Source organism: Vigna unguiculata, chromosome 3 (genome assembly GCF_004118075.2).
Source record: "Vigna unguiculata cultivar IT97K-499-35 chromosome 3, ASM411807v1, whole genome shotgun sequence".
NCBI lineage: Eukaryota > Viridiplantae > Streptophyta > Magnoliopsida > Fabales > Fabaceae > Vigna > Vigna unguiculata.
The window spans coordinates 22,436,916-22,463,863 of NC_040281.1; the positions used below are offsets into that span (position 1 = coordinate 22,436,916).

The 26,948-nt window shown below is 32.6% G+C and overlaps 1 protein-coding gene across 1 annotated transcript; it reads right to left on the reverse strand.

Moving 5' to 3' along the window:
• Positions 1-20,550: 20,550 nt before the first annotated feature.
• On the reverse strand, positions 20,551-23,689 carry LOC114179909 (protein trichome birefringence-like 38). The gene is made up of 5 exons (XM_028066410.1): positions 23,175-23,689; positions 22,888-23,059; positions 21,442-21,617; positions 21,193-21,351; positions 20,551-21,115 (listed from the first exon to the last, which is right to left on the reverse strand). Exons 1-5 carry the CDS (start codon positions 23,468-23,470, stop codon positions 20,824-20,826), a joined length of 1,095 nt encoding a protein of 364 aa, XP_027922211.1. The 5' UTR covers positions 23,471-23,689; the 3' UTR covers positions 20,551-20,823.
• Between the last annotated feature and the right edge of the window lie 3,259 nt (positions 23,690-26,948).

Consider the following 26,948-nt stretch of genomic DNA (forward strand, 5'->3'; position numbering starts at 1 on the left):
AATCCATACCCAGATCAACCTCCGAAAGTTTTGATTTTTTCGCCAGTAGCTTCCCCAAATGAGACACAATCCTATCACGAAGAGTAAACCGGCTATCACGGAACTCGCTCAAAACATCCCTCAGTGTTACCTCTAAGCATTTAAAGACGCCCATTTCCTGCAAGCACTTAAGTAACTGAAACCCTAACTCCAACTCCCCACCCGAATCAACAACCTCCGATCCCTCGGATACAACAGCGTCACCTGAATCAACAACCTCCGATCCCTCAGATATAACAGCGTCAACATCGGAAAACTCCGATCCCTCAGATAAATCAGCATCAACATCTGCAGCGTCATTAACAGCATTAGGGTCATCGTCGTCAGTGATGTCCGACGACGGCGACGACGGCATGTTGAAAACGTCTTGGGGGACGGAGTCTTGTGAGTCGTTCATGATTTTTTGGTGGGAAAAGGAAACACTGGAAGAATCTAGAAGAATGCTGTAAAGACAGTGGTTAATGGTTATTGTGAACTTGGTGAATGTCTTCTTATAGAAGGTAAATTGTAAATCCTGAAATAAATAATAAATTTTATATTTTACAATAAAAAGTTAAATTATTAAAAATTAATTTCCTGTTCATATTTTATCAAATTTAATAATAAATTTCTTATAATTTTAATCGCAAGAGTTTTAATTATATTTAAATTTTATTTTAATTAAAATCTCATTTATTAGTTTTAATTGAATTTTAATATGAATCATAGTAAAAATCTAAATTATCTCTGGTCACAAGAGTTTTAATTAGATTTAAATTTTATTTTAACAAAAATCTCATTTATTAATTTCAATTAAATTTTAATATGAATCACAGTAAAAATCTAAATTATCTCTTAAGAGACATATGGTAATAAAAAGAAAGAAAGATATCGAAGGATTAAAATGTTAATAATTGCACATAGTCAACAAATTAAACATAAGATAATAACTTCTCTGATATATTATTTTCTAGGAAAATAATTCTTTAATTATTAAATTTTGATAAATTTTACTTAATATAATATTTTTTAAATAGTTTCTTATTTTTTTACTTTTATTTTTTTATATTTTAAAATTACTTAAAAAAAATATCATCTCAAATATAAAAAAAAACAATTAAAATATTATCAAAATATTATTGTTTTATTTTTTATGTTATATATTATTTCTGACATATGATTATATGAAAAAAAAATTGAAAGAAACTAACAAAGTAAATGACTATAACAAATTTAACGATAAGGAAAATTGTCAACAAAATAATTATGGGCTAGATAACTTTCTTACTAAATTTTCATATTTTCTTATATTATAATAATTAATAAATAATATATATAAAATTATAAAGTTGATTTAGTGATAAAAAATATAAAAGAGAAGAGTAGGAGTTATAAGTTCAACTTCTCCCACCATTAATATTTGGAAATTATAAGGTTAGTTATGGGTAGAAAAATAATTTTTCTAATATTTTCATTTCTTATATATGTATATATTAAAGAGATCTTCTATTTTGGTGTGCACTTATTACTTTTCTTTTACCTTTTTACCCTTCAAGTTACTGTTTTATTTTTAAACTTAGCCGACCTTTTAAATTTAACCAATTTTTTAAATTAAATGAATAAAAATGATTTACTAAATAAATAAAAATTATCTAAAATTAAATTGTAAAAGTTATTTATATTTATTTTTATAATTATAATTTCATTATTATTTCATTAGTGAACATACATGCATATGTGTTTTCACTAATGTATGTAAGATTTCTGTAATTATATAGTAGATAATTCAAATTTATATTTTACATGCTAAAATACTATTAAAATTTTCATACTTCAGGAAATTTTTCTTTCCAATTTATTATAAAATTTTGCAAGAAAAAATTTTTTTTACTATATTTTTAAGAATTTTAATTGACAAATAATTTTTTCGTGGATAATTATTTCTTACAAAATTATAAAATTTGTAAATATTTTTTACAAATTTTTTTATGAAAAATATTTTATAAAAAATATTTTAAAAAAAATTGGTAGCTGAATTATTTCTTACAAATTATTTTCATAAAAAAATTTGTATGTGTTTCTTAAAATATTTCAAAACAAAATGAGCAGGACATTTTTTTTAGTAGTGTAATAAGAAGAATATTTAATAATAAAAATATTTATATTATAATTTAATATAAATACGTTTCATAATTGATATTTTTTAAGATAAAATTATTATTTTATTTAAATAATAATATTATACAAAATTAAATTGAAATATATTTGAAAATTTTACTTTTATTAAATGACTAAATAATAGAATATCATAAAAGAAAAAAAAGTAGAATAGAAAAATAATTAATTTATTTAAAAATTATTATTTTATGAAATAAAAGTAAAATGTATTTAATAAAAAGTAATTAGAAATTGTATTACATTATCAAATAATTATAGAGAAAATAATTAAATCTTTAAATATAAGAAAAAGTATAAATTACCTCTCGAGAAATATGTGACGACTTTTTTACTCTTAGACAACTTTTGAATTTCATTGACATGAGTAGATCGTAAACTAGACCCTTTTACAATTCAATCACAACTTCTTTTTTCTAATTCTGAAGGTTGTTTTCTCGTCATACCAGAATGGGTTTCATTGTTGCAACAATTGAAATTTCTAGTTAGAAGTGAGATAGCATTGGTATAGACTATGTTACTCACTGACCCAATTCAGTAAAGGAAGCATGATGTTACGAGGATGGTGGTGAATAGGGTGACAAAAAATGTTCATTTCTTGTTAGTATGCCAGAAGTGAATAACATATTTTAGATTGAGACCTAAGGATATCTTCAGAGATTGGTAAAAACCAACAAGAGGTAATGGAGAACATATGGAAGGTGAGTCAATATATCATATACAATTTGGTTGGTCAGGTGTAAACAATCATTCAAGCTTTAAGTTTGAGGTTAAGAAGTTGCTTTTGGGAGTTGTGGCTAGACCATTGTAAAACACTATATCACTTAGCGTAGAGGCAATGTTTTCAGTTAGTTAAGGGGTTGGGATCGATAAGTTGGTCAAGTTTAGGTGGTTGTCGTAAGAGAAAATAAAGAGAGCATGGTTTTCTTTCTACTTGATGAGTGAATTTTTGAGGACGAAAATTTGTCTTGTTGAGGAGAATGTGAAACTCTAGAAAATGACATTTTAGAAGTGATAGTGGTTTAAAAATAGTGAAACTCAATTATTTTATGTACTTTATGTATAGTGTAATTTGCCTTGTTTTGTCTATTTCTCTTATTTGACTATTTTAAGGTGTTTTGTGGTTGATGTGAAGCATGTTTATGTTGTGGTGAGAATATATGACGAAGTTTGAAGGATTTCAAGGGAAATTTCTAGTGTTCTTACTGTTAGTGTATGCCTTGATATAGAGGAGTCTAGAAGAAGGTTTTTTGAACTCTAATAATCATTCAAACTCAAATAAAGTAGAATGGATTATGTGGTGAGAGTAGCAAGATGTTCTAGTATATAAACTTGTTCTCTAGTCATAGGATAGGATTAACCTTGTGTGGTTGGGTGATGACCCCTTGTGTCTTAGTACTTTGCGGAGACTAGAAACCAATATAGGTGCTTACCTTTAGTGATTCCTATATCTATGACATGTATCGAGATTAGGGATGGCAATGGGGCGGGACGGGGATGGGTTTCGATATCCCATACCCATCCCTATAAAAATTAATTATCCTTATCCCCATATCCAAACCCAACGGATATCAAACTTTTGTCTCATCCCCATCCCCACCAGGTAACAGGTATAATCTCATACCCATACCCATACCCATTTTCTTACTACTTTAATATTAATTTTAATTAATTTTTATAAAATAATAAAAAATTATGGTAAAGTAAACATAATATTATCAAATATTCAATATTAGGAGGATTGTTGTTTATTTGATATCAAATGCTTTGAAATAAATTATAATTGTTTACATTTTATATTAGAATACCATATAAAATTTCATAAGAACCAAAACATTTATTGAATTTGCAAACATTAATGAAACTTAGTTGATAAAATTTAAAAATATTTTAAAAAAATATAAAAGGAAAACAAATATTCAAATTAAAATATATTTTAAATGTTTGTTTACTTCAATTTTTTAAATTCTAATGAATCTTTTTTTATACACTAATAAAAGTTACAATACATCACTTGATCAAAATGACGCAAAGAACAAATAACAAACATAATAATAAAATTTTAACATAAATCTTGTATCTTTTGAACTCTAATATATGTTGGATGTTGATAAAAAAAAATATTCATGACAATTATATTACATTTTTATATTATAGCAAATAAATTTATTTATACAATTATAGTGAGAAAATTACAGTATGATTGATAATGAGTTAGAAAATAAAAAATAACTAGATAAAATATATCAAATAGTATTATATGTGATGAAAATAAACAACAAATAAAAATATTAAAAAATTAACAAATGTGTATCTTATAAACAATTTGAGAGATTATTGAAAGGAATCACATAATGCAAAAAATAAAAGTATAATTAAAGGTATGGTAAGATGAAAAATACATTAAAAATCTAAGAAAACTTTTCAAATATCAATATATATACTCAATGGTTGAGAAATAACAAAAACTATTTTAGTGAAACAAAAGAGTTCTTCAAATGAAACAAAAATTAATAATAATAAGTAAAGATTTTTTTTATATTACCTAGGAAATGAAAGGTTTATACTATTAAACACTTAAATTGAGAGTATTAAATATTTTCAGGTGAAAGGAAAATATACAATACATAACAATATTAAAAAATAATAGAAATATTCAAATATGAGACAAAAAAAAATTAATTGGCATACGTCATTTTAACATAATTACATAAATGTTATGATAAGTTAAAAAATATATTGGAGATGCGAATGAATTTCATCACAGACTAAATAATTAGAAAAAATAAAAAATAAAAAGTATATATATATATATAATGTTACTTAATTAATTGTGAATATTTTAATAATTTAAACAAGGACGAAGATATGGCGGGGATATGTACATCCCCATACCCAATTAAAAAAGTCGGGAATTTCCCATACCCATACCCATACCCATACCCATACCCAGTCAATGTGGGGATTCCCCATCAAAACGGGGATGGGTTCGGGCAATACCCACGGGGACGAGTTTATTTGCCATCTCTAAATGAGATAATTGAGTTTAGTGTCAATTGCATGTTATATACCACGTTTGTAGGTTTTTGGCATGATATATATATATATATATATATATATATATATATATATATATATATATATATGTGTGTGTGTGTGTGTGTGTGTGTATGAATATTTCTTTTGTACATTAGCTTACACTGTTGTGTATTTTGTGTCTTCTTGTGTTTTTTATTTCTTCTTTTGCGGTGATCACCTATTTGATGGAAGCAAATGAAGTTGTTGTTAGAAATATTTTAATATAATTTAAAAAATAAATAATTAAAATACTATCCTAAAGTTACTAATATTTTATGGACTCTTAATTTTATGGGTTAATATTATTTATAGTTAACGACTATATTTTTTATTACAATTCACTCTTGTGTCTCCCTTTTCTATCTATAAATATCACCTAGGTGCATGGGGGAAAGATACAACAAACATTAGAATTCCTTCAAAAGTGTTCTTCTTTTCTTCTTTGTACTATCTCTTAAAACAGTAGTGCTCATAAGGTTTAGAGATCTTTCGTTGCACTCGATCGATCTAACGGGTTGTTCTATCTTGGGAAAGAAGCACATATGATTTTGTTTTGCCTTGTGCATTAGGGTTAATTTCTCTCTAAATAACGCTATGTTTGCCTCAACCCAGGATATTTCTACTCCTCTCTTTATTTATTTTTTATCTATTATTATTATTAGAATTATTGGGTCTAATTGATATTCATTGATATATATATATATATATATATATATATATATATATGTCTTAGTATTATTATTGTTCTTATAATTATTATTATATTATTTCATATTTTTATTATTAATAGTATTATTTGATTAATTTTTTTCTAACATTCTTAGAGAGAAAAATCAATTATTTTTATTTTTGATTACTCATCTATATTTATTTCTAAGATTAAAGTGGATTTTGATTACAATATATTATTAATTATAGACATGTGATTTGATTGGTAAATGATATATTTGTGATGACTTGTTTGAGTTAAGTGCTTTTATCTTGTAATAAAACATTTATAAACTTTTTCTTTGATTATTACGAGTGTTGAAAGTTGTGTTACTATTGCTACAATTATTGAGAAGTTTGATTAGAGACCATTCAATTATAAAATTTTAAGGTACAAATTAATTAAAAAGGGAAGTGATGAATATATGTCTTTAGAAATGAGAATACATGTGTGTATAAATGAGTGTTTTTGTGTGAAACTTGTGGTATTATTCAATAAGTAACATCTTCATATAGTGGTAATCTAATGCTACAATGAAGGAAAAAAATGCTTTTGTTTGATATGGTAAATGTTTTGCTTCAAGTTCTAGCTTGTCTAACATTATATTAGTGAAACTTTATATTCTGCTTGCCATATTTTGAACATAAACGGTTGTAATAAAACTTCGTTTGAGTTATGAAAGAAAAGAGAACCACGTTTAAAATACTTCAAAGTGTGGGAGTTATCTTACAATGGTTAACATTGTAACATCCTGGTTGGATATTACTAATTTAAATAAAATAAAGTAAAATAATATTAAATATTTCATTTATTATTCAAAGTTCTTTCCCAAAATGCAGGAAAATTAAAACCTTAATAAAATGTCTCGAAATTCAAAACCATAAATTAAACTCTATGTTTACATAGTTCAAAATTGATCAACTAAATGTTTACAAAATAGTCAAATATAATCTATAAAACTTCCCAACCTAGCCCCTCTTAGGGTCTAAGCATCACCAACTCTACCTGAAACAACGTCTACTTCCGTGTAACAAATTAAACAATTATCGCCAAACACACACAGAAAGGGTGAACTCATGTAACAATATAAACGTATAATTTAACACATAGAAGTTCATCCCTAATTACTTTATTTCAGCCAATGCTTAACCAAGAAAACTTACTACCTTAAGGTTTCCAACCCACAATTTCTTGACCATGGACTCAGGATATATATGCTTCCACGAACCTGCTTACTCATGGTCTTGCCTCTACGAACCTCCCCGCTTGTAGTCCAACTTCACGGAACTCCCCGCCCGTAGTCCAACACACATGATCCAACAACTACAAACCTCCCCACTCGTAGCAATCCTCAATTGTGAGCATGAAACATACGAACCTCACCGCTCGTATGCTCACATGAGAGCATCATAATATGAACCTCCCCGCTCATATTATCACGTGTTCATCACCAATCATGAACCTACCCGCTAATGACACCATCAAGCATATCTTGGTTTAAGTCCACATCTCAACACATTAAAACGAAATTAACAAAAACACATTGTCCTATACAAGATACACACTCAAGTTGGTCTTAGGGATTCCAATGCTTCCACGAACCTGTCCACTCGTGGTCCAACTCTACGAACCTCCTCGCTCGTAGTCCAACTCTACGGACCTCCCTGTTCGTAGTCCAACACGCATGATCCATCTAGCTACGAACCTCCCTACTCATAGTAAGTCTCAAGTGTGAGCACAGAACATATGATCCTCTTCACTCGTTTCATCACACGAAGTATGATTAATATGAACCTTCCGGCTCATATTAATTACATGTTCCAACACCAATCATGAACCTACCCGCTCGTGATACGGTCAAGCATATCCCATATTAGACCCAACACAACAAGCTATGCAAAACGCATCGTAAATGCACCTTGCCACTTGCACTATCGCTTGACATAACTTAAGCACCACCCGGCCAAATGGTAGTGGGGATTGTTTGGCGGTTCCACAACACTGCCGGGCGCGACGACACACAAGGCTTCCCCATTTCGTGCTACTGCTTGGTGCTTAACTATGCACCAGTAATGTGACACTAGTGGTTTTAGGTACTCTAATTCAGTTTCTAACATCCAACAATTCAATTCTCAAACATCCAGAAACCAAAATACGCATTGATATACTTCACATACTCAAATTTACTATATCACATCTCATATGCATCATTCAAGTATAAACACACATCTATCCCCTAATAAATTCATATAAAATCATCAAAACAAAGTGTTATACCCAACACAATCCTAGACAACTAAACAATATACAAACCAAGAAGAACACATAATAATTGCCCTAAAATATTGCACGGGCAATAAAATAGTAATAATGATAATAATAAAAATAACAACAACAACAATAATAATAATAATAAAATGAAACAATAATAATAATAATTAAAATAATAATAAAATAAAATGGAAGAATAATACTAATAAGATAAAACAATAATAATAAAATAATAATAATAAAATAAAGAAATAATAATAAAACAAGATAAAACAGTAATAATAAAATAATAATAATAATAATAATAAAATAAAGAAATAATAATAAAACAATAACAATGATAATAAAATCATAAATAAAATAAAACAATGATAATAACAATAATAATAAAATAATATAACAATAATCATAATAAAATAAAATAAAATAATAATAATAATTGTTCTTGCGAAAATAATAACAGAATATCAGGGAGCACAAATCATGTTTTACCTCAATCACCGACTTCTTGGGATTGCTACTCCTTAATTTAGATGCGTCTTCTTTTAGTGTTGACGGATTGGAGCCTTAGAGGGTTACCTGCGAAAAAGACTCCGACGATCAAGTCAACAAAAAATCTCTTAATTCAAATTACAGATTAGTGAATTAATGAAAGCGTACCTTTAATTGTTGGGGTCCACATGTATTTATAGAGCCATTAACTATGTTTTACCCTTCTTTTGGGTTGAGCCCTTCTTTATTGCGTTGAGCCGATGATTAGGATTTGAATGGGCCTGGGCCATGCCTAAATTCCAAGCTCGTAGTCTGATATCGGAGGTCCACCTGTTATTTCCTAAGTTTGGAGTGAGCAGCTTTTACGTATGCATTATTTTGGAAGTAGGCAGCGTTAACCCTTATGTATGTGTCATCGTTTTGCATAGTTAACCAATTGTTCCTTTTTGTTCTAGGACTATACGTTGGCGGTTTGGGCTGGGTAGTTAGCTATACTGGTCCTAGCCACCTAGGTATAGTACAATAATAATAATAAGAATAATAAGAACTCAAAATACAACGGAAACCACAAGCATACACATACTTTCTCTATAACCACATACAACAAACATCAGGAGGTTAAGCGATAAAAGAATTTGGTTCAGGAGAAGACTTTCATGCATCAATATATAATGCAATAGCAAATAAGATCATTTAAACAGGAAATGACAGCTCTCCTATCCTGGTTTCCCTTGCTTAAGCTTGCAAAATTTCCTAGAGTTGCTTTTGTTCCACGAAGGCGTCCACTCAAGAGCACGCACCAGTGTTTCTTAGCCCCATTTATGCACTCAGAATACACTCTCCACATCCCCTCACCCTTTGGTAGTCTCTAAAATCTACTCTCCTATCTCTAAAATGATCTTAACTACCTTAACTAGGATTAATGACATTGAAAAAAGAAAATTAAATAAAAGGACTTTAATGCTCATTCATTGTGATTTCTTAAGCTTTCAGTTGCTCCCTATGACAGATAGGGTTTTCTGACCATTCTCCCTCATGCAAAAAAAAAAAAAGATTTGGCAAAAAGAATTGTGATAATTCCTATACATCTAGGATTATATTATCACTCATCACGATCCAGTATTTTATTAAAAATAATAAACAATCAAATAAACACACAATTCGCATACACATGACTCAAACCCAAGTCCTTTCAATGCAACCAAATACTCTTAACCACTTAAGCTAGTATTATTCCTTGTCTTCTCTCTCCAAATTAATTAACTTAAGGTTTCTTGCCATCACATTTATTAAATGAATATTTATTTATTTATTTAATTTTCCCGGATCTTACAAACATACCTCTTAATATAAAAAAATATTGGTTATATATTCTGAAGTGAGTGAAAATATACCTCTAGTAATATTTTGCCATCTAGTGTAATATTCTTTGTGTTTCTTCTAGTTATGACAATATGTCCAATTTTTTTAGATGATTGAAGGATATTTTAATGTAAATTGGATATCGATTTTGGTGACAAAATCAACTACTCATTATGGTTATGTTTTAACCTTGGATGGAGGTGCACTATCATGGAAATATGTTAAAAAGTTGTTGTTTTGTCATCCTCTACTATGCAAGCATAAATTATTATTATTTTTTTCAATGCATCCTGACAATCAAATTGATATATTTAAAGTTTCTAGTAAAAATGTCAATGAAATTGACATATGAGAATGAGAGACAAATCTATTAGAAAATTTATTACTCATGGTATTATCTCTCTTTACTTTGTCAGGTCAGAAAGAAATATTGCATATCTACTTATCAAAAGGTTGATGCATCAACAAATATTTGAGTCGTCGAGGGGAATGAGACTATATATAGCCCATAAATTAGTTGCAACAATGGACACCCATCTCCATGTGAATGGCGATCCCATGGATGGAGTTCAATGGGTAATAACGAAGTTGTTGTTGACTAAAGTACACCAACTAATGTGATTAAATTTTGTCTCATTCCTATGGCGAGGTGTACTATAAATTGTGGCAATAATAAGGTTGATGTTTGTGCATTATTATGCTTATTTTATAAAATACTTCTTAATAAACCTAATGAAAATTATTGTATGAGTGTGAGTCACAAACCACCCTTTGAGAGTTTACCTAATGAGTGTGATGGTGGGGCCACCATTGTGAGATATGGACAAGTCTCTAAGTGACACTCATGAAACAAGATACATGCACAAACGTGCACCCACTAATTAGAACCTATAATGAGCATCGATATTGTATGTGTTATTTACTAAAACCCGGTCATAGGGAATGTAGTTCAAGACAATCAAGTCTCTACATTTTCTCGGGTGAAAGCTTATAAGCACTAGGTGTAAGGCTCAAACCCGGAAGGTTCCTTATGTTGAACTACAATATCTTGTTTTACAAGATAATATATTTTGTTTTATTTATTTTTAATTATGTGGGGATTGTTAGAAATATTTCAATATAATTTAAAAAATAAATAATTAAAATATTATCCTATAGTTACTAATATTTTATGGACTCTTAATTATATGGGTTAATGTTATTTATGGTTAATGATTATATTTCTTATTACAATTCAATCGTGTCTCCCTTTTCTATCTATAAATACCACCTAGGTCCATGAGGAAAGATACAACAAAACTAGAGTTCCCTCAAAAGTGTTATTCTTTTTTCTTTTATACTATCTCTTAAAATAGTGGTGTCATAAGGTTTGAAGATCCTTCGCTATACTCGATCGATCTAACGTGTTGTTGTATCTTGGGAGAGAAGCGCATATGATTTTGGTTTGCCTTATATAGTAGGGGCATTTTCTCTCTAAAGATAGCGCTATAAGTGCCTCAATCCAGGATATTTCTACTTCTCTCTTCATTTATTTATTTTATCTATTATTGTTATTAGTATTGTTGGGTCTGATTAATATTCGTTGATTTATATATATGTCTTAGTATTGTTATTGCTCTAATAATAATTATTATATTATTTTATATTTTTATTATTAATAGTATTATTTGATTAATCATTTTCTAACATTTGCAAGTGTAGAGGCACCTCTGGTGGATGGGGAGCTATCAATTAGAGTAATGGAAGATCTCAAGGAGTTTTTGTAAGTGGTTTGTTTTGTATAAGGTTTGCTTGTTGGTTTAGTTTAAGTGCATAGATGATATATTTTTCACTGGATTACCTGTTTTGAATGTTATAATGAAGCGTCTTATTTTATTAGTTTTAAGCTATTAAAATGTGATGTTACAAATTTTAATAAATTAGATAAGTTAAATATATTGTAGTTATGCTAATAGAAAAATTATCATAATAAAATATTGTAATTATGGTCGTTTTTTGTAAAATTAATTCTGATAAATGCATATATTTTTTGTTAAAATAATTTATGTAATATTTTTTAATGTGTAATAAGTTATAAAATTAAATTAAATAATAATATGGGCCTTTTTTTCAAAAAAGGGTTAATTTGAAGCATAATTTTCAAAATAAGGTTGGTTGACTTTTTATTTACAGAAAAGGGTGAAGTCGTTCGGATGGAGGACTAATTCCACCGTGAAGTTGTTGGGAGTGTGGTCGGTTTCTGTATAACTTTTTTAAAAGGAAAATTTGTCAAACATCCTAACGATTTCTTCGTAATGTATATTGAACTGAAACCATTACGTATGAGGACTTTAATGATGTTTTTTATAATTAATTGATTTTTTTTAATAGCATGGACATTAAATAAATATTGTTTTTTATTTTTATATTAGTTGATTTGTACAATAAATTAACATAAATAATTGGTAGAAATTTGTAAATTGTAGATAAAGTTTGTTAGAATTAATAATTTGGGGTATTTTTCGTTAAACTAGAAATAGTAAGATAATGAAAATTTACAAAGAAGATAGGAATTTCATAATATAACACATTGAAAAACTAGATATAGCAAAAACTACTAATGATAGGGAAAATTGCCCTTGTGATGTCCTTCATTTCTAATATGAACATTTATTTCATCTATTGGGATTGGATTGATCCATTTCATTGTGGATACAAGTAGTTGGAGGTCTTCCCAATGCCCTACGAGGCATGTTTGGTTCTGGAACGAAATTAGGTCCAATGTATGTGGACCAATAATCTTTATTCTTAACCCAATGAAATTGGAGTTCATATGCTTTGTTGATAGTGTAAAGACTATAAACTGGATGAATGTATGTGGTCATGTCTACATGGGAAAAAGAGCAGACAACTATTACGTGATGACAAGGCAGTCGAAAAGCCTGGAAATGACCATAGTCACACCACTAGTCATTTAATTTAACTGTGAAAGACATTGGTCGGTGGCGATCATGTGGAATAAACGTCTTTTTGAACCTGATATTCATTATTTTTTCTTGATTATTAGCGCACTTGACACATTGCAGCTTGTTGTTGATTTTTTTAATAATAGCATTTATGTCTTTAGGATATTGGTGGCCTGCTCATAACAAATTTTTTCTTAATGCCTCGCTCAACAAACCATGCTGCAGTCCTTTCAAATGTTGCCATAATTAGAGGACAAATTGGAAATGAACGAGCTTGTTTTAAAACAAAGTTCATACATTTAGCCAAGTTTGTTGTCATGTGACCGAATCTACTACTTTGTCGTAGGCCTAAGCCCACTTTTGTAATGGTATCCTGTCGATCCAATATGGCTTGTTGACCTCGTAAGATGTGAAAATGCAAATATATTAGTTAATTTAATTTGAAATACAATTGTTAATGAAAGAGTAATTATTGTGAATAAAAGAGTAATTTTATTATCCATGTTAATTAACTGGTTCTTCATCTCATGATTTTTGAACTTCTTGTTGAAGTTTGAAGCGATATGACGTATGCAATATATTGATTTAGCTTATCTCCTTCCCATCCTACTTCTTCAGATTGTAGGACTTCCAATATTCCTTTCCTTCGTCTATTATCAAGCAGAGGTTTGATTGTGGTGTGATGTGCCTCGTAATAGCTGAAAGAACTAGATTAAAGCCTCCTTGGTCTCTCCTTGCACTATTATGAAGGCCAAAGGAAATATGTTACGAGATGCATCTTGAGCGAGCATTGTCAACAATGTCCATTGATATCAACCTGTGAGAAATGTCCCATCTACTTGTACAATTGGTGTGCAATAATTAAACCCTTGGATGCATGGTCCAAAAAACCAAAATACAATAAGAAGGGTCAGATTGACCATCAACTACTATGGGAGATCCAATGCATTGAATTATTATGCCAGGTTTGGTAAAAGATTCTTGAACTATTTCTCAATCTTTAAGAACACTTCAATCAATTTACCAATGTTGCATTAATGGATTAATTCAAATAACTAGGAATATTAGAAAGGATGAAAGACACAAGAGAAGGCAACAATATTTATAATGGTTCGATTCAAGATGAATCTACATCTAGTCTTCTTCTGAGCAACCCGAGCTTAGAAGGATTCCACTATATCAATAGAATTCCAAGAATTACAAGATCACCTATATAATCCTACACTCTAATGACCCAATAACTTGATTCAATTATCAAGAAGTCTCCCTAGGTACAATGCTTCACACAATTGCAACTAGACATTCACCTACACAATGAATGACAATGAAAAGAACAATAATTCAAAAGAAAAGGAACGAGTACACGTAGTTGTATGCATATGTGACAATTGATCTCTAATGCCAAGCTAGATATCTCAAGATCAACTCCATCCTTAATCTTCTTGATCACCCAACAAAATTATCCCTTCAAGAACTCAAGAATTCTCTCTTCTCAAACTCTCAAATCAGGTCTTGTATTTTTGAAAAAATGAATTTGATATTTTATTAAGAAGGGAATTACGCTGGTTAGATTAATGGATTAGGAATTTTACCTAATTGATTATCGAAACTGAATTTTGATTGTAGTGACTATGCACTTCGATAATCCATTAGATAAGTTGTTAATCCATTAAAGACTTCTATAACCCTTATATTTAGGCACTTTAGGACTCGATTGGTTGATCTATATGGTTTAAGGCTTGGCTTACATTTGATCCTAAACGTGCATTAACTATTTGAATGAAATATTTACTCTAATACTAGGACAATGCTAAGAGGTGTTACTTGTCTTTGGACATCATCAAAACTCAATAGAATGAATAAGCTCCCCCTTTCAACATATTCAATGTTGAAAGTCTTTTACTAACAAATGGTATCATAGAGTTTTATTCTTGAAGGAGTTGTGAGAGTAAAATCTAAAAGCATGGACGGAGATTCAAATCTATCATCAATAGCACCATCAATCTTCAATGGTGAAAATGATCAAATTTGGACATTTACGACTTTAGATTTATGAGAAGTGGTAGAAGAAGACTATGAAGTTTCTCCACTACCCGACAATCCAACAATGACTCAAATAAAAATTCACAAAGACAAAAAAATTGAAGAAGCTAAGACAAAGGCGACCCTTTATAGTGTCACCAACAATTTTCACTTAAATCATGACTTTAAATTCAATCAAAGCCATTTGGGAATATCTTAAAAAGGAGTATGATGGAGATGATTGAATCAAAGGCATGCATGTGCTGAAAGGATTTTAAGCATTGCAAATAGAATAAGATTGCTTGGTATTGAGTTTAATGAATTTCGCATTGTTGAAAAAAATTTGGTTACTATACTTGAAAGATTTGAGGCAATGTCCAAGATCACCTTGGCACAATTGTTGATTTCTTTGCAAGCAAAGAACAAAAAAGGGCTATATATAAGAGAAGAAAGATTTGTTGAGGAAGCATTACCATCCAAACATGAAAATGGTGGGAGGTATAAAAAGAACATGAACAAAGCAGCAAACATATGTAAAGAGTTCCTTCAGAAATGAAAACAAAGTTGGAAGTTCGAAGGGAAGATTTCCTCCTTGTAAGCATTACAACAAGATGGGTCATCCTCCATTCAAGTGTTGGAGAAGGCTAGATGCTAAGTGTAATAAGTGCAACGAACTTGGACATGAAGTTGTGATTTGCAAGAACAAAATCCAGCAGCAAGAAGAAGATGCTAAAATTACATATGAAGAAGAGGAAGATCAACTTTTGGTTGCAACTTGTTTTTCAAGTAATATCTAAAGTGAATCCTGACTTATTGATAGTGGATGCACCAATCACATGATTTCATGACAAGGAACTCTATAGGGAACTTAAGCCTTCAAAAATCCAAAGTTAAGATTGGTCATGGTGGTTATATTCTAGTAAAAGGAATATGAACCATTGCTATTGTAACACATGAAGGAAATAAAGCGATTTCTGATGTATTGTATGTACCCAACCTAGACCAAAACTTGTTGAGTGTCGGTCAACTATTAAAAACAAGCTTTAAGGTGTTTTTTGAAGACAATTGCTTAATCAAGGATGTTGCAGGTAAAGATTTATTCAAGGTGAAAATGAGAGGCAAAACTTTTTCCCTTAATCCAACTATGGAGGGGTAGGTAGTTTCCTTAGTAAAAGAAAATGTTGTAGAGTTGTGGCATAAGAGACTTGAGCATTATCACTATCAATGGCTTCTGAAAATGCAAAAATATGAAATGGTTAGAGATTTGCCTGATTTTAAAAGTGATGTCTACATATTTTCATGCTTGCCAATATGGAAAGCAAAGTAGACTTCCATTCCCAACAACCACTTGGAAAGCCAAAAAGAAGTTTCATCTAATTCACACTAATGTAGGAGGGCCTCATGGAACCCTTTCCCTTAAAGGTAATCATTACTACATTATTTATGTAGATGATTTAACTCGAATGTTTAGGATTTATTTTCTAAAATTCAAGTCAGAAGTTGGAAGCATTTTCTAGAAGTTTAAAGCAAGGGTGGAAAAGGAAAGCGGCTGTAAAATCCATACTTTAAGGTTTGATAATGGCAATGAGTATACCTCGTACCAATTTGTGAGGAGACCAGAATTGAACATCAACTTATAGTTCCATATACTTCAGAACAAAATGGAGTCAATGAGAGAAGTGTAACACCCCATTTAATTTAATATACGAAATTAAAGGAAGCGTCACAAAAGATAACGTAAAAGTGCAGTCCTGGAGTTCAAACCCAACTCCTTACAAAACCTAGGCAAACCACGATGTCCAAAAGAAAACCGGTTAACAAGTTTACAAGGAAATGTATGTTGATCCAAGAACAAACAAGTACATGGGCCTTAGCCCTAAAGAAAAGCCCACTAAAGAAACTAAAACCAGCCCAAGCAGATTATGCAGCGGAACCATCACCTCCGTGTTGCTCGCGGGTGTTCCTCGCATCTGCTCACACCAACAAGTTGATGATCATCGCAAGAGAGAGTACCACACAGCAGAACACACAACAATAAAAGTAGGGTAAGCTAGAGTATAAAAGATTTCATCCATACAATCAAAGTACATATTCACCCTCTCATACACACATACCAACCAAGCATGCTATGACTTCTCAGGCAATACACTAAGACACGACTCGAATCATCCGGATAAATATAACCTGGTCAGATTCAGCGGATGCTCACACTTGTGGTGGATACCTCTGCTCACCCCCGAGCTGTGTGTTACAAGTGTTACATTGAATTAATTTTCCCTCACCATAAGGTTAGCCCTTAATGAATTTCAGGCCTCCTGCTACTCTCACCACAGGAGTCAGTCTGCTCTAAGTGAGACTAATTGACTCCTTAGAGTGTCAGGATGCAATCCTTACCTTGAATCCTTACCTAGTTATACAGATGGGGCACCACCATGGACACCCACTATCAGGGGCCATGGAATTACGTGCCGACCACTGAAGCGCAACTCCGGAAGTCTCTGTAACATCCCTGGCTACCCCATCTGCAGCATAACTGGTAACATTTGCTGGTGAACCAGAGGTGTTAAAGGTCAGGTTGGGGGTTCGATTCCCACTGGCAACAACCTACCCAATATGAATGGACGGAGAAGGGTGATGGGTTGGGGTGCATTGGGCTGTAGTAACCTGACAGCCTCTGGGGCCCGAGGAGGGGTAGCCAGGGATGTTACAGTCTCACCTAGAGACTCCAAGGAATTACACACTGACACAGACCCAACAATCATAAATCAACAATAAGAGAATACCAATCATGCTCACAATTCCATGTCAACCTCTGAAAAATAACACCTCATTCGTATCACATGTTGAATCCATACCATTGATCATCACCACCCCATGAGGATAGGGCCTCATCTCATATCAATACCATGTCCCATAAGTTCCAACTCACTCATTAATTTCACATGCCGAACTTCCACAATATCCATCATTCTATTTAAGAATTATGTCACACATACATGGCAATCCATCATATATATATATATATATATATATATATATATATATATATATATATATATATATATATATATATATATATATCAACATAACAAGCATACCCAAGCAATTACCACTCATCCAAGGGCAACCAAGCAACCAAACCATATACTGTCTCGCCCAGCCCTTCGCTCAGGCTGAAGGGCCTCGCTTAGGCGAGACAATCTCGCTTAGGCAAGCCCCCTTCCGCCTAGGCGAGGGCTCGAAACAGGAAACAGGAACCACCGCGGGATCTCGCTTAGGCGAGACCCCTCTCGCCTGGGCGAGTGGTTCGCTCGCTCAAAATAATGAGCAGGTCGCCTGGGCGACCTTTCGCGAAAATGGTTTGGGCGAGCCTCCGCCAGAATCGCCTAGGCGAGATTACCAGTTCTCGCCCTGGTCTCACCTGCAGCAGATGCATCATTCAACCCAACAAATCACACAAAGCATTCCACGCATCAAGAACAATGATTAATCCATACAAATATTTTGCAAGCTCAAGAACGACAGAAAACAAACAACTTAAACTCAAACCCTAACTTCCCATACCTGGATTTAGCTAAGGCTTTGACACTCGAACAGTGAGAAACAATAGCTCACGAGACAGCTTCGCGAGCTAAAAAACAGTGGAACAGGTTCCGAAAACGAGCTCATTAGGAAGCTCTAACTGAGAACATACGGAAGAACAAAAGAACATAGAGCCTGAGTTAGGAGGGACTTACGCAGAACGAAAGAATGAGGCTGAGCTTACTAAGTTATGACGACTCTAAACCCTAGCAGAGGATGACGGCAGCTGCTCTAAGAGATGTGAGGGATCTGTTTTACGAAGAATGGTTACTAGTTAGGGTTTTGGGGTACCTTAGGTCAGATATTGAATTGGGCCAACCCCATTTAGGCCCAAAAGATTGGACAACCTCTAAATTAAAATGGGCAGAAATAATTGGGCCTTACAAGAAGAAACAATTTTTTTTTTGTGAAGATGGCTAAATGTATGTTACATGAAAAGAATTTGCCAAAGAAGATTTAGGTAAAAGCTGCAAATACAATTGCGTTCTTACAAAATACACATCCTACAGAGACATTAAAGAATAAAACTCCTTCTAAAGTATGAGACGGATGCAAGCCTCAAATGCATTTTCTCATAATGTTTGACTTGTTTTACGTTAATCAACTTTCTATGAGTCAGCATATAAATCCTCCTAACTGCTTCTTAAAATTAAAATAATACTTTGAAAATTGAAACAACTAAATAAAAAACAGAGAACACACTTGAATTCTAATGAAGGATTATCTTATTTCCTTTTAGAGTTATGAATATGGTGAAGTTGTTTAAGAAAACGTTTTGAAAATTCCCACTGGACATTAAGATAACATGCTATCTAGATGTGAAGGTTCATTTCTCAAGCTCATGAAAGGAAGAAGAGAGTTGGATTCAAGCTTAAACACACACGACAATAACAACACTAAAGAGCAAAATGAAAGAAGAAACAATAAAAATGGAAAGCATAGAAGATGAAGAATGGAAGAAGCACGCCACTCATAGGGGGGATCTAAGCCAACTAAGCCCTAGAGATGAGTGATGGTGCCGCCACTTGCAAGCAAGATAAGGCAAAGGTGAGTTCACTTCTAGGAAGGAGAGCTCACGAAAATTGGTGGTTGAATGCACAAAGTTTATAACAAAATGATCAACCCTTTTACAAGACAAGGAACACCCTTTAAATAGGAGTTCATAGGGGTCCTTTAGCAAATACAAAAACATGAAAAAGGATTAACTAGCAAACCCTAAACCTAATGTGAGAGTGAGTCTTGGCCAAGTGAAGGGAGATGATTGGTGGAGGCATTCCCATGCTGATTCTAGGCCAAAAGAGGAAGGAAACTAAGTGACCTTCTAAAGCATAAACCACAAAGGCAAAAGGAGACAAGGTACATGTCTACTTTTGCTTTTGCTTTATGCTTTTTGCTTTCCTCTCTCTTCCACTTCATCCAAGTGCTCCAATCACCAAGTGCCACCTAGTCATGCTCTACTTTCTCTTAATTACCTACAAAACAAGACAAAAAAGGATTAGCATGTTGGTTTAAGTTAATCTAATCTTGGTCAAAGGTCAACTTTGGATCAAAGTCAACAAGTCAACCAAAATAAGTCAACTAGAAACCAACTTAGGGAATTCAAACTAAAGTAATGCAAAACAAAGATAAAGGTGATGGAATAGAAGACTCCCTTCTAGACATGCTTCTAGTGATCCTTCTTGAGAGAGCTTCTAAGGAGGTGATCACGCCTTCGTCAAATTCCTAAAACAAAGTCCTAACATTTTCTTTTCGTATGTTGTAAATCTTTCTTCTAAACGTTTTCTCTTGTATGTTGTCTTTTCTAAACGTTTTCTCTTTCATCATTTTCTCTCTGTACCCATTACCATTAGTCAATGAGTTAGCAAATATAATATTAAAAATAAAATGCCTCATAGATATGTTGCTGAAACGAAGGAGTCTATATATCATTTTGCTGTTGAATACAAAGAGTACATGAATTAATTATTAGTAAAGTTGAATTGCAATACAACAAACATTGAGTAACCCCTTGTAATGTCTATTTTGTGAACGTGTAACAAATTGATCTTCCTGACTAACTTGGTTTGCATATTGCAACTCTGTCACAACTATTTTTGACGAGTCCTACGTCACAATTGAATTAAAACCCTTGAGTAGAATAGTATTATTATAAGTGTTTATAGTGTAAGTTCAGGTGATTAGAGCTGCATTTAGGAGTTCGTTCCAAGTATCAGGTAACCCTGGTAGGCACCAGTGACTGCAATCATTGCCTGCATGGTCCCCGCTATATGCAGAGGGATGTGCATCTTTTCTTAGTTGTGAGAGAAGTGTTATGTCAAGTAGAAAAGCTTTACTCTTCATCTTCTTCAAAACTCTGTTCACTATGTTTGCTGCAGGAGGTAGACCAGCAGGATATGTTGACCCACCCAGTGGTTCAAGTTCTCCACTGCAGCTCTTCCTTGGTTCATTCCACTCTTCACCTCTGATTCAAAACAACATTTCAGTTCATTATGATTCACAAAGGGTCTTTCAAAGTCAAAATAAGAGTTAATTACTTACTGATAATGGGTAGGAGAAATGCCTTGAAAGAACACTTTGGTTCTTGTAGGGTCTATGTTTTCATCAACCCATTCAGCCCATGTGCTCATTCCTTTATAAAAGGCCTCCAAACGATCCATGTCCTTTAGTAGATTCGGACCGTCTCTAATGTAATCCCATCTGAAAATTTATTTTAACAAAATTCATTAAACTTTGATGTAGTGTTAAAATGAATTAATTTTAAAATGATTGGGAGCAGAATAATAATACCCTTGAGAATTTCCTGTGTGGGTCCACCAATGCCAGGAGTTGAAGATTAACATGTCCATGCCAGTCCAAGCATTACCCGCTTGTATGGAGTCTAGTGTGAGCACGCGTCCAACTTCTTCTCGAACTATGTCCACCAAATATGGTGTGCGGTATAGTTCTATGGTTACTTCGTACTCCTGCACAAACCCACCAACCACTCTAGTTACCACACTCCCATTTTAGTGCTTTTCATCAAATTTCAAATTCAATCATTGTACACACACATTTAGATTTAGATGCATAAAGATTCACGTGGAAAATAGTAACTTGTCTACATAACTTTATTATATGCTAAAATAATGATACTAAAATACTCATCTAAGTACTTCAAAGAATAAAATTATTTTATTAAGTGCTCAAAAAGATATTAAATCCTTACATCAGTACAGTAATTGATGATGAAATATAAGACAAAACTGTTATAATACTTTCCTGGTCCATATTTTGAAGGTTTTTTATATTCATTTCTTCTGCCTATTATGTAATTTTTTTTTCTTATATACAATAAAAATACATTTTAGGCTTAGTTAACAGCAAAGTTCGTTTAAGAACAGAATAACAAGTTTTCTTGAAAAGAAATAGATATATTTGTGCTTTGCAGTGGCTACCTGTTTTTTAATTGGCACAGAAAATGGTATAACTAATATAAACAATATCAACTCCTTCAAAAGTAATTGAATTTGTATATTATAGAGAGACATAATCGGGGAACTTAACTAAATTTAGCCGGCATAGTTCATGAATTCACTGAACCTTTATCTAAAAAAATACAGATCCTAATAATAATATTGGGACATTTAACTGTAAACATAGGAAAACTTTGCTTATCAAATTTTATAGCTTTTCCCTTTCTAAGGAATCTCGGAACTACTAGGGTCAAGGTTGTTATGTGGGTTAAAGTAGGAAATAAAAAGTGTGAAATTGCAACTAAATTTTTGTTTTATTTCTTCTACGTTGCTACCAATCTATATGGAATGTTTGCAAACATCATGCATTGGGGTGTTGGACATGTTATGCCATGAATGAGTCATATTTATTATGACATAATAAGTGAGATGTTAATGTTATGCGAATGATGTTGATTAAAGTTAAAGTGTAGAATAATGAAAACAAATAATTGCAATAGAGCCTCCAAGTTGTACTCCAACACAAGTTGACAAAAGCGTCTCACACAGCCTGTCAAGTCTTTTTCTGAAAAAACTTAAATGGAGAACAGAAGAAAACTCAGTTTTGGACGTGTTTTATGGCTTAATCTTTCAAAAAACAGAGAAATGAATTTTGTGAAACGGGTGTTGTAAACAGGGAGGAGAATAAGATGGAGAAAGAGAGAAAGAGATGAAAATGTTGGTTTTAGTATTATTTGCGAAAAGAGACAAAGAGAAGAAAGAAGAAGAAAAGATATTAAACCTGGAAGGTCACAGTGGACAAGGCTTCTCTCCTGACAAAAGTGGTGGTGGCATTGGGCACCGACGCGTGAAGCATGCAGGACAACGATTCCCACATGTTGAGACTCAGTGAGTCACCCACAAACATTATCCTCTTACCCCTCCACCTGTTCAAGAAATCCACTCCATCGAACCTAATACAAAAGTCGCAATTACACCAACGAACGAAAACGTTAACGTACGACTTCAAACATATTCCAAAACAAACTTTTCATATCCTTTGTAATGAGAAAAACAGAAGAAGAGTACCTGGGTAAGGCACAAGAATCAGGCTTCCAAGAGTATTTGAGATACTGTTTGTCGGGTCTGCCATACTTTTGGCAATCAAACTCAGCATCTATAAAGGGGCAGCTTGAAGAGTCATAGAGAGGATGTGAAGGGTCAATCACCCAACTTCCAATGAACAAATTACATCTATTAGTTATTTCCTTTCTTCCCTTCAACCGACTCACATTATAGTTACCAGACTTTGCTGCTCTTGCTTGGTGCAAGAACACAACCAGAAGCAAAACCAGCGAAACCAAGATATTGACTTTAGAACCCATACGCTGTTTTGAGGTCCCAAAGCTCAGAGAAAGATAAGAACAGCCTTGTACTTACTTGTTCACTTGTGTGTCAGCTTATATGGGAGAGAGAAACTCAGGAAAGAAAAGGTTGTCCCTTGTGGTGGGTTCACATGGAGGAGGAGGTGGTGCTTGTGAACTTTTATTCTTATCATTATTATTATTATAAAAATAATTATTTTGGTAACATGAGTTGGGGAGATCTTGGATGGATTCGTTATGGTGCTCTATGTGACCTGTGCTTGAGACTGAAGAGCTTGTTTTATGGGGAAAATCAATGTTACTACATTATTGTTCTTTTTCCTTCCGCACTGCCTCTGCCCCCATGTCACGGGTGCACATTCGCTCAAATATTTCATATGCATAAGGATAAACCTTGTTTTTGGTGAAAGTTTATCGGTAGATAACTGCATTCCATTGTTACCATTTCATTTTCTCTCTATACAAATCAAAATACGTTCTGACCATGAAATGAAGAAGTCAATTAACCGTCAAGAGATATGATGAATAAATAGACCTTAATTTCATCATAAAAAATAAATAAATTTTGATAAGATATAATATCAACTTGAAATCTAAATAATTCAACTACTTTATAAAGTAACGCAACAAATTCAACAAAGATAGAGTGCAATATATATATCATGATTAAATATATTAACGTTGGGTCTAAATAATTCAATGAGTTATGAGATGTTTAGCACTATACAAATAAAAAGCTGGTTAGCTTTTTGAATAATTGAAGTTTAGTAATATATGAGAACTGTTTACAAATGGGGCACGAAAACAGTCGTGTTCATAAATTATAGTATTATTATATAAAAAGTTTTGCGTACATTCATACCATTATAAATTGTGTGATATACTTTCCTAGAATTTATTGTTTGGAGTGTACTCGATTATAACATAATTTATTAATCGTGGATTGCTGTTCAAATTTGACAACTGCGTTTACTTCGTTCCTCACATGTTCCCTGTCACGGGTCCGAATCAGTATACACAAAAACTAAACAAAATGAAATTACCAGACAACCTTGGCCACAAACTCAAGTGTTTTTTTATGACATTAAATGCCAATGAGGTTTGAATTTATGACATTATACTCGCCGTTTGTCGGAAGTCTCACATTGACTAGAGATAAGGTCAATTAACAATGTATAAGTAAGATACAAACCTTACCTTACAAGTTTTGTGGGGTTAAATTAGGCTTAAAACTTACTTCTAACATGGTATCAGTGTCAAGTTAGAGTCTATCTTAGCGAGCTTTCTTGGACATTCTGTTCCACCCGATATCGGACCACTAACTTTTTGTCTCACGCACGAGATGAATATACCTCGACGTGAGAGGGTATGTTGGAATTCTCACATCTACTAGAGATAAGGTCAATTCACAATATATAAATGAGGTGCAAACCTCATCTTACAAGCCGATTTTGTGGGATTGAGTTAGGCTTAAAGCTCACTTTTACGCACGGTTGAATCTCTCATCAATCTTAATGATAGCTTACTTAGAATGGGGTTTTTCGACTTAAGACAATATATTTACTTTTTAAAATGCAATATAATCGAGTACTTATTGATAAGTCCTTCAAGATAGTATTGCCATTGAATAATGTAATAAGTCTAAGTGAAACCTTGTCAAATATTTTTAAATAAAGGTTGATAATCTATTTTCAATTTTTAAAAGGTGGTATTGTGTAGTATACTAATATTCATCGGTTACTTTTGTTTAAATATTAGTATATACAACTGTTTTTTCGTTATGAAATTTAGTTTTTCTTTTTCTTATAAAATAATGTTTTTATGTAATAATACACGGACTCACTTGGTCTTTTGCATTCTAGAATAAATACAAACCTGAAGATCCCAGTCCCATAACGGAATCTGAAACTAATCTACTAGAAGAATTATAAAAATAAAAATCTATACAAAAAATAAATATTCCTTAATATTTTGATATCATTTTCCTTCTTTTTTTGTTTTCTTTAATGCCAGTTCTCTATTAAAAAAATTCGAAAATATATGAAAAATTAGTATTCTAGTAGAGAGCATGATCACATAGGAAAACACCAAAAAAAGTGTTGCTGAGCAGAGTTTTTCAGTGACACCCTCGAAAAGTATAAAATTACAGCTGATCAAATTGAAATGAACGATTGTGCTCAACATTTAAATGTATTTACCACATCTACCTACCCTGACTATATTATATTATTATTGCATGTCAAAAAATGGTTCAATAAGCCCATGATTCTAGTATTAGATCCATAAAAAATATTAATATTCCTGAAATAAGGAAAAAAATTATTTTAGTAGATATTTGGTATTATATAATATAAAAAAAAAACCCATTTTATCATAAGTGAATTCATTCACTTAATGGTTTTTAAGCCAAAAAAATACTATAAATACAAGTTATCACAGGGAGTATGAACATTTTATAATCACTTTTGCTCATGTACTCACTCTAAAATCTCTTACTGACTTGAGTGCAAGAATCTTCGCAGGTGAATTTATCTTTTCATGATGATTTAAACTTTGTTATACATCAGCAATCAGATCAGCCCACATCGAAGACAACTTGGCCAAATTTGGTAAAAAACTTTTGGCATCCACCATTGAACAAGGTAAAAATTCTTCCTCACAATGCATAAGCGAACAAGGTAAAAATTCTTCCTCACAATGCATAAGCGTATGATGTTGATGCATAATCAAACCTAGGAATCTAGTTCTATTGTACTAAATATCGATCAATAAACAATCAACACTCACATGAAGACAATCCTCAATAAAAATGACGAAAATCTCGAACAAGTGGTCGCAAGGATGTAGGAGATGCATCCATTTAGCCCACATATAGAGAGGGTCCACATTTCGAAATGAGTTGTCGTTAACATTGACAAGTAAGATGGAACCATAGACACTAAAGAGCATGTTAAAGCCTATGTTACGTAGGAAAATGCCTTGTAATGGTACTACACACTATAACACTAGTGCAGTAAGGGCTTTTTGCCCCGGTTGTTTTTCTCATTTTGCCTCGGGTCTGGAACCGAGGCATATTGGGACGAGGCCTAAAGACACCCCTTTTGGCCTCGGTCGTTACCCGAAGCCATAAAATTCCTTTTATGCCTCGGTTCTAAATGAACCAGAGCCATAGTGTTCTGTAACCTCGCCAGCGAAAAGCAGCAGCCACCACCATCTTCTTCCACCGTGACCGCGAGTTCCGGCACCGCAACAACAGCCAGCGTTCCGCAATAGCAACAGCATTGTCTGGACCTGCAACCACCAAGGCAGCACCTGCAACGTTCACCATCAACACAGATCCACTGCCTGCACGCGAGCCAGATTCGAACCATCATCAACGCTCCGCAGATCTGGCAGATCTGAAACTGCGACCAACGCCTCCATTGCAGCAACGAGAGCAAGATGCATTCTTCGCAACGCTCCAACACTGATATGCACC